Here is a 9,472-nt window from a genome sequence, read left to right as displayed (position 1 = left end):
ACCTCTCGACAATGAGCAATTCAACCTCAGAAGCGCGGTGACAAGTCCGGAGGCAAGACTGGACATGAAGGCAGGGGGCTTTTGGTCTCGAGGAGTTACAGCATTTTTCGATGTCAGAGTAACGCATGTTAACTCCAAGTGTAACCAGGGAAAAGCAACATCGACAATCTTTAAAGAGCAGGAAGAAGAGAAAAAGCGGAAGTACCAACAGAGGGTGCTGGACGTTGAAATGGGATCTTTCACTCCCCTAGTTTTTGGAACCAACGGTGGGATGGGAGCCGACTGCAATTGTTTTCTCAAACGCCTATCCGAGAAGCTCTCAGAAAAGAATGAGGAACCTTATCACATTACTATCACTTGGATTAGAACATTGCTTTCTTTTGAGATTTTAAAGTCGGTACACACATGCGTACGAGGCTCCAGGACACCTTTTCACAAAATTCCATTTGGGGATTTCATTGATGACTGCCGCTTAAACGCTAGCCAAGCGTGTCTCCGCTAATTTTAGAAAGTGAATGATGGCGTGACGTTGTAAATTAGTATTTTAGGATCTTTTTAACAACTTTTTTATTTCATCAAAATTTTAGTCTTACTATTGTTAAAAAAATTGTGCTTGAAAATAGCTCTGTTGTACTTGGAAATAGTCGCTTTTTTTTTAATCGAAATGAATTTTAAATATTGAATTGTAAATAGGTTTTAATAGCTCTTTTTTTCTACTTTTAACTTGTAAATATCAATTTTGCTTGGAATATTATTATTACTATTATTATTATTATTATTATTATTATTATTATTATTATTATTATTATTATTATTATTATTATTATTATTATTATTATTGTTATTATATTTTTTTAAGTATTAACCATTGACTGAAAATGGACCACCGCACCGATCTTCGCATTAATTCCACGTTGTTTTGGTCTTCTTTCCTTGTTTGATTTTTTTCCTTCTTTCTTTTGTTCGCTAGACTCAAGGGATGAAAGACAAAAAGATTCTTCAATGGGAAACAATGAAAATGAGAACGTTTTGAATACGAATTATATATCCAAACCAGGCTACAAATACGTGGAAGTTGTTCGAGGGAAAGACGAGAGAGCCAAGCTAAACGGCTATAAATGCCGTGATTGTCAACAGGTATTTTTTTCCGAATTGTTACACTTCAGGCCTCCGAAAATAAGCCCGATGAAAGTGGGAATCCCCCTGTTCCCTCTTTCCGTCACCCCCCCCCCCCCCCCGCCCCGAACACAGCAAACAAAGAGATTAGATGCCGGGTTTTTACTTCCGACTTCCCTCTGTTCTGTTCCCTCTTCCTCTCCTGTTCACTTTCCATCCTTTCCACTCCTGCTTTCTTGTACCCCCCTCCCCCCCGGCACCCTCCAAAAAACACAGAGAAATGAACAAAAAAAGTGCGTTACGCTTCACATCGAATTAATAGAAGCTCTTTTTTTGCTTCTGGTAATTGCAATTGCTTCTACCATCAGACCTCAGGACCTATACATTTTTAAGGGACCCTCCCACCCCAATTTTTTTTCCACCAGCCCTCCTCTGGGGGTCGGGCCATCGTGTCCTTTATTTTTGGGTGATTCCCCAGTCCACCCCTCCTCATAACTAAACGAACTGACTTTTCTGTTTCAATTTACAACTACGTCATCCCTGGTCCTTTCTGTAGTATTATCAAAGTCTGGATCTCCCTGAAGACGAGCTGAAGAAGCGTTTGAAACATTGTTCCCGTCACCGAGCAAGATTTTCCCCGCCTCCATCCACCCCTCCTGGATTCTGGAACCTGAGTTTTCCTGACACTCAGGAATACATGGACAAGGGCTACCTCAAAACGGAATCCCAGGCGCCAGCACCAAAGAGACTTCGCAGAACTAGAAGAAATAAACTGGCAAAATGAATATTAGACTTGATTTTCCAGTGGATTTCCCTTCGTCTTCCTAGTTTCTTCTCGTTTTTGAGCGCGCCTAGTTCTTCTCGTGCAACAGGAGTGGATTGGAGTAAAAATGAATAATTATTATATTGAGTTCCTACTCCGCCAATCCAAGTTTGGATTAACATTGCGTGATTAAAAACACCAAGAGAACAATAGCCTCCTTGTAAATAGTCACTCTTAATGACTATTTTTGTATAGAGTGAAGACCCTTACAAGTTAGAACTGCGTTCTATCACAATAAACGGCACCACAGGAAAACACTACTCGGCGTCTTTCATTTGAATCTTCACACTCTTCTATTTTGTCCGCAGATGAAAACGTTTATGATAAACATCAAGGTTATGACTTTAGCCTAAAAACTGAACCGATGCTTGAAATGATTTCTTCTTTTCTCTGTTTAAAGTCAAACAAAAGTTTTAATGTGTAACAAGTCTGTAGGCCAAAGTAACTACTGGTTCGGTTTTTGGGCTAGAGTCATTAATTGCCTGTTCAGCCCTTAAATCACAGCGTAAATATTGAACTACGTTTTTGATAAAAGAACTAGTTTATAGACATGGCAGATTAGAGAGAATTCAAAAAATATGGATGACAAGGCTAAGTTAATACTAAGGCTGGATTTCACTAGGACATAACATAATCATAAAGATAAGCAAGTGAGAAGACCAGCTACATAAGCATAAGGGCAGACGCACGCGCAGAAAACCATTTCTTGACGGAATTCTCGACACCAGCTCCCCTCGATGTTAAGCAAGATAGCGGGCGAAACGGTTTACTGCCTTGTGCTTGTGCTTTTGTCGCCCTCGTTCTTGCTGAGTGAAAACTGCGGCAAGAGCATGACCATAAGAAGAGCGAACGTGTTCGTTCTTCTTGTGTTTATGCTTATTCTTATGACGCAGGTATTCTCACTTGCTCTAGCGGCGTTTGTGCTTCTGTTTATGCCTATGTCCTTGTGAGAACCAGGCTTCTTATGCCCCTTTTCCAACGGGCCCATCAATTTATTACATGGGGCTTCCGAGGTTATTTAATTACACAATATATTTGTAGTACAAGCATTGTGTGCACCGGTAGTCCTGAAATGGATTGTGAAGGTTACACGGCCTGCACAAGTGTTGCGCGAATTGTACTCCTAAATTTAAACCCGGATTTGAGAATAAGACAAACAGAAATTGTGAGAGACAGAGAGTAAAGCGCTAGTGTTAATCAACTCCAATATTAATGCATGCTTCACAATATTACATGCGAGCGAAAAATGTATTACCGTAATCACGCTTTAATTATGAGTGCTTAATCATGGGGATCGTTACATTAAGTACTACTGTTATTCCACTTTTATGTCATTTCACCAAATAAGGTCAAGAGAACGCGCAAAATACAAGACCGTAATACACTGTAGTGTCCCGGTTTGACCGGTTTACAACAGAGCGAAAACAGGAAACGACATTTCACCTGCTTTCTTTGCTGCTTACATCATTCGCACGCGCCATATACTGACAGACTGGTGGATGGACAAATAATGCTGGATGTATTTTAACACTTACCAGAAAAGAGAAACCAATAATAAATCTCTTATCGATGCTTTTACATATAATACGAGCAGCCATTTTGCACAGTGCTCGTATTATTCCTTGCCCCCTCGGGGCTCAAAAAAATACTCCGCAACTCGCGTGTAAAACCATCGAATAAGATACATGTATTACATCAACATCACGCAGGTGGCTACAGTATGAAACATTTATCAGAAATATTGTCAACCTTTCCAAGGTTCCTCTTAAGTGGGAGGTTTGCGCGTGCTTTCATCTTAGAAATTCGCCATAAAATTAAGGAAGGTAAGTTTTTTACAGGGGGAGGGAGAGGGCTGGGACCTCAGATGGAGTATCATCCAACGAAAAAAAATTGGGACGCGGTTGGTTAACCCTTCCTTTAAAAGCTAAGGGAGAGTCAAGCCTTTTTTTTAATATTGGTATGTGCGAATCAGTAAAGGTACCACATACATATTGATGTCATTTTTCGTATGTTAATTTTTTTAATTTAAAAATGTAATTACCGTTGGAAAAAGAAAGAAAGAAAGAAAGAAAGAAAGAAAGAAAGAAACAGCTAACATAACTGTAAACAGATTGATCTCAGTTATCAGTTAAAATTTTGAAAACCTTTTCTTAGATATGAACTCAAAGTTTGGCCATTACTCTGCTAATTTCATTACTTAAAAACAATAAGAATTTCTTGGTTCATCCAATTTTAATGTTTTTAATATTTTGCCATTTTTTTTCTTATGCAGTGGCCTATTGAAAACCACAATTTGTGACATAGACCATCTGTGAAAAGAACTATTATTATTATTATTATTATTATTATTATTATTATTATTATTATTATTATTATTATTATTATTATTATTATTATTATCATTAGTTAATTGTGCCGGAACTCATGGTTGCGCCAAATTTTCTTTCTAGATTTCAATAGTCCTTACTAAGATCTGCTTTCCTGCATAGTATACACCGCGCAAAATAGCCTTTGTGTTACAAGCACCGTCTTTGAGAAGCCCAGTTTCGGATAGGGCTATCCCAGGATGGGCAGAACGTATGCGCGGTGGCAAAAAGGAGGCACCGTCCAACGTGTAGATTATTGCTACATATGTACTTCGGCCAAAAGATATATAATCGCCTACCAAAGCTGGACAGCCCTTCTCTCTTCACGATACATATGAAACAAGGTAAAAGTCAAAATAACCTTGTCGGCTAGAAAAGACCTAAAACCTGGTTGTGTCTCTTAGGTACCAGAAGGACGTTTAGCCCTTGTATTAAGCACTTGACTAGCCTTTTGAGTACCAGTTCCGACGACGCCCGCGTGCACTAAAATTTACCCGTACCTCTCGCGTGCGCTACACCTAGGCTTTGGCGGATTGTGCTCCTAAAAGTGGCATATTATGCTACTAGCAGTGCTCGAAATTTTGCCAAATTATGCCAGAATTTCCAATTTATACTCCTGGTTTCCGAAATTATCCTGACAAAAAGACGTAGATTCTGTACATATAGGCGCGCAAAAGGCGCAACAACGACACCAAATTATGATGTTTTTCAAATAAACTATTGTTGTAAATTTATATGTGTTTTATGGCAGTTTGTCTCGGCCCTCAGCTGTCCAAATAGGCTGCTCGCGTCTCTGAACCGTTTGTAAAATGCCTTCAGCGACTTACATACATTTTTTTCATGGCTTGGCTTCGTAAACGAAGATTTATGAAGTTTTTCCACGTTGTCGTTGACTGCAGGCACGCTCGTGGCTGATCAGACCGATACGGGAGAGACAGGGACGCGGGCAGTGTCCTCAGGAAAAAGTAATGTCTAGTGTGGTAGTGGAGGCGGCGCGGGCCTTCCTCCTCTGTCTCTTGTCTTCGAGTTAGCTTCTTCTGTCCGCCTCGAACTGGCCAGCAGCTTGGTGGATTGTGTGGCGCCAGGCCACACGGTCAGCAGCAAGGTCAGACCACTGCTCGTGGTCGATGTTGCAGGTAGTGAGCGACTTCTTCAAGTTGTCCTTGAATCGCTTCTTTGGAGCCCCTCTCTCACTATGGCCAGTGGAGAGTTCGCCGAACAAGACGATCCTTGGACGTCGATGGTCTTCCATTCTGGAAACATGACCAGCCCATCGGAGCGGGTACTTCAAGATCGTGGCTTCGATGCTGGAAACCTCCGCCTGCTATAGGACTTCGAAGTTTGTGATAAAGTCGCTCCAATGGATGTTGAAGATGGTGCGCAGGTAGCGCTGGTGGAGGCGCTCGAGGAGGCGGATGTGGCTGCAGTAAGTGACCCAGGTCTCAGAGCCGCAGAGTAGAGTGGAGAGAACAACAGCCCTATAGACACGGATCTTTGTTTGGTTTTTCAGACTTTCGTTGTCCCACACTCGTTTGTATAGTCTGCCGAAGGAGCTGTTGGTCTTTGCTAGTCTAGTCCTTGTCGATCTTGGTATCAGATGAGATGGTTGAACCAAGATAGGTGAACTGCTGAGTGGTTTTCAGTTCAGTGTCGCCAATGCTGATGTGGGGTGAACGATATTCTTCATGGGGAGCTGGCTGGTGAAGAACGTCCGTCTTTTTGAGACTGACTTCTAGGCCAAACAGCCGCGAGGCATCTGAAAGGCAGGATTTGACGCGTTGAAGGGTTCGCTATGTGTGGGCTACGAGGGCAGCGTCAACTGCGAGGAGAAGGTCTTAAATCAGCCTCGCCTGCGTCTTGGTGTGGGCTTTGAGGCGTCGTAGATTGAAGAGACTGCCATCCAGACGGTACCTGACGTACACCCCCTCTTCAAATCCAAGTCCTCAGTTGTTTGTTTGAGCATCATGCTACAGAAGATGCTGAAGAGAGACGGTACCAGGGCACAACCCTGTTTTACGCCGTTGGAGATGGGGAAGGGCTCTGACAGGACACCGTTTAGTCTGATCTGGCCGCGTTGGTTCTCATGCAGCTGGATCACCATCTGTAGGAACTTGGAGGACAGCCAGGTCGTTCCAGAATGAGCCATAGTCCTGACCTGCTCGCCGTGTCGAATGCTTTTGTAAGGTCAACAAAAGTAGCATAGAGTCCTTTGTCTTGTTCTCGGCACTTCTCTTGAAGTTGGCGGAGAAAAAGCACAATGTCCATCGTGCCCCTGTTGGCTCTGAAGCCGCACTGGCTCTCGGGGAGAGCCATACATACATACATATACTTTATTTATCCTCGAATTTACAGAGTAGTTTTATAGTTAACTAATATCTTCGAGAAAATAAATATTAGAAGAAAGAGTAAACAGACAAAATAAAATAAAATGAGATTCAATTACAATTCTATTATTATATATACACTATATTTACAGAACATTATATACACTTAACGATCACACTTGTATATATTGACTGAACTAAAAGAATAATATAGTACTCTCTTGATTTAAACTAACTCAAACTATAGAGAACTATAACGTTGAAAGTATCAAGCCACTAAGTAAGTGTTGACAGTTCTGAGTTCTTTCAGCACCAATAATTGCTTGAATAAACATGGATAAATAACAACTATTCCATGAGACCGCGTTGGATATGAAGTGATAAATAACCAACGAGCGCGTAGCGCGAGTTGGTTATAATCACTTCATATCCAACAAGGTCGAATGGAATAATTGTTTTAGTATATTCTCAAATCGGGTTTTTGCCGCCGATTTTTATTTCAACAATTTTACAAAGCGGTCAAAAGAGCATACAACTTCCGGTCACATGCGCGCCGTGATCACCTGATTATTACATCACTGGATGAGCTGAATGAAATTTGACAGCTACACAAACGACAAAATGTGGTCAACTGTTAACGAAAATCAACCTTGAAATATTCAACCGTTCAAATGCAAGGAAAAAAGACGGTTTTGGAAGCTTTTAAGTGGTGAAATAGTGTTCAAAGTTCAGGAAGATTTTCCTGATTCTCCGCCTCCGTAATAGTTGTGAACTTGGACATTGCAGTTGACGAAAACCTGCGGAAAGCTTCTTCCCTCGCCTTGCCGAACCTCGGTATTTACGAACTGATTTTGGACTAAAACTGTCCCTTCACTTTGAGATTGCCGTTCTTGCTGGCCATGGCATTCGTTTTCTTTCTCAGCTGCAGAGATACCAGTGCATGGGGAAGCTTTAAAGGCTCCGGCTGAGACAAAATTACTGGGAACGTGTGACATCTTCTTCTGCTTTCTATGGATAGGCGATCATTGTACGATTCGACCGCCTGGTCTAATCTGTGTCCCGTAACAGATTTTATGTGTCTGGTTTCACAGTTGTGGTCAGACAGAGCTGTAACTGCTGTCGCTTTGAGGCAGTGGTTGGTTAGATGGTGCTCTAAGCCAGCTCGCCGGCTCATTTTTTTCAACATGTTGTCCAGCGTGCTCGAGCCAACCGGCGAATTGCAATACCAGATTTTGTCATCTGCTGGACTGAATTTCTGACTTTGGTCGTCTCTTGGTTTTTGGAAAAGAGCGTCGGAACTCAGGTTCAGGTGTTCTAGGTAGTTCTTGATTGTTTTCACTGGGTACCTCTGAGAAGCAGCAACGGCAAAGATCTTCGCCATGGATTCGTCCTCAGTCTCCAAGGCCGCCTTGATGATTTTTTGTGCTGAGCAGCGAACTTGACTGTCGTCTGTTTAACTCAAAATACTCGACACCTTGTGGCGTTGTTGTTAGGGAGAGCATTCCAGGGTTCAACTGCCGCTGATTTTCTCTTCCTAGTCGTACGAAGAAAAGGGTGAGATGAAACCATGCCGTTCTATGCAGTTGGGCTCGATTTTGACTGTCGGCCGGCCCAAGTTCGCCGCTTTCAAAGAGCCCCTGGATTTGATCTTTTGACACTGCTTTCTTGTGTACAATTCCAGCTATTTTACCCGTCTTTCTGAGATCCTTTAAAAAGCCATCCAAAATTTTATTGGCTTCGGTAAACACAGCGTCGGAGATGATAGAAAAAGGCTTGTTGTTTGGTGGCGAGCGAAGAAAGCGATCTATGGCGGCTCGAATGGACTCCATTGATGTGTTTTTGTAGTACGTGCCGTCTTTCGTCCTTGCGGAGGTGTAGAAACATTTAAGGCATTCATTTAGCTTCTCTTTGGACATGTCTTCAATTCGTTTCGAAAATATTGCAGCAACAGGACTTGACAGCCATTCTGTAAATAACAAGGTGAGAATTTTTGTCGTTGTTACGCAGTTATGAAAATATCAAATTATCGACAGTGAACGTAACAGTTGTTGCTAGTTTTTGAGTAAAACTCCCAGATACGTACCATTAAATATGTTCATGCCGAACTTTGTGGTTTTTCGTTTTTTTTCTGGAACAGCATTGTCTAGTATCTCTCGAAGTTTAGTGGGAGACAGCTCCTGAAACCTGCCAGTATCGGTCATTATACAGAGCTGAAGTTAAAAACTTCGTGCGGAAAATTTTTAAACTTGGCGCACTATTTTCCATATTAGGTAAAAATCCGACGAATGGCTCATAGTCGGAGTTTTTGAGCCAATTAGAGAGCTAGAAATGCAATAGTTGGGGCTGAGAATATACTAAGAATAGTATACACAACTAACACAAGTCAACATCAGCGCTTGTACTGCAACATTACGCTCGCCTGGAGATAGTCTGCAAGAGCGCTGTCCTGCTGATCGCTAAATGCCACCGAGAGTAGGGAGAAGGCTCGCTCAGCTGCAGCAGAGGAAGGCTACACCAATAGAACCTGCTTCACTGCGGCTGACCAAGGTGGAAGACGCTCCACATGTTGGCACCACCACTTCACTTGCTCCTCTTCAGTGGTTACCACCACGTCCTGCGCGGCAGCGACATAGTCGGGCAGCTCTGCAATCAAACCATCAATGACCCTGTCGCTGTTCAAGAAGGGGAAGATGCGGAAAGCCGACACGGTGGCTGCCGTAGGTTGCATCCACTGCACTGCCACAGTGCACATGATCCGTGCAGCCTTGAATGCTGCGACCAGATCATACAACTGGACATTGAACTTTTGTAAAAACCACTAAATCAACGCACGCTCTTGCCCC

The 9,472-nt window shown here is 42.3% G+C and overlaps 3 protein-coding genes across 3 annotated transcripts in view; 2 read left to right on the top strand and 1 right to left on the bottom strand.

Moving 5' to 3' along the window:
• Window positions 1-764, top strand: part of LOC146462912 (uncharacterized) — a gene marked incomplete at its 5' end in the record, with an annotated part of 3,370 nt that extends 2,606 nt beyond the window's left edge. The window contains one exon of the mRNA XM_085085186.1: window positions 1-764. This exon is cut by the window's left edge and continues 2,606 nt beyond it. Within this exon, the coding sequence (XP_084941312.1) occupies window positions 1-502 (502 nt within the window).
• LOC146462911 (uncharacterized) overlaps window positions 1-2,196 on the top strand; it is an 18,674-nt gene extending 16,478 nt beyond the window's left edge. The window contains exons 8-9 of the mRNA XM_085085013.1: window positions 971-1,137; window positions 1,673-2,196. Of these exons, the coding sequence (XP_084941139.1) occupies window positions 971-1,137; window positions 1,673-1,900 (395 nt within the window). The 3' untranslated portion in view covers window positions 1,901-2,196. The remainder of the gene's footprint in view (window positions 1-970; window positions 1,138-1,672) is intronic.
• A 5,289-nt stretch (window positions 2,197-7,485) lies between these two features.
• Window positions 7,486-8,673, bottom strand: LOC146462910 (uncharacterized). Its single transcript, XM_085085185.1, has 2 exons — window positions 8,073-8,673; window positions 7,486-7,624 (listed from the first exon to the last, which is right to left on the bottom strand). Exons 1-2 carry the CDS (start codon window positions 8,543-8,545, stop codon window positions 7,486-7,488), a joined length of 612 nt encoding a protein of 203 aa, XP_084941311.1. The 5' UTR covers window positions 8,546-8,673.
• Window positions 8,674-9,472: the final 799 nt, after the last annotated feature.

The sequence above is a fragment of the Pavona decussata genome, unplaced genomic scaffold (genome assembly GCF_977016875.1).
Source record: "Pavona decussata unplaced genomic scaffold, jaPavDecu1.1 SCAFFOLD_184, whole genome shotgun sequence".
Lineage (NCBI taxonomy): Eukaryota > Metazoa > Cnidaria > Anthozoa > Scleractinia > Agariciidae > Pavona > Pavona decussata.
Note: the sequence above shows the minus strand (reverse complement) of the source record. Positions and strands in the feature narration are given on the sequence as shown.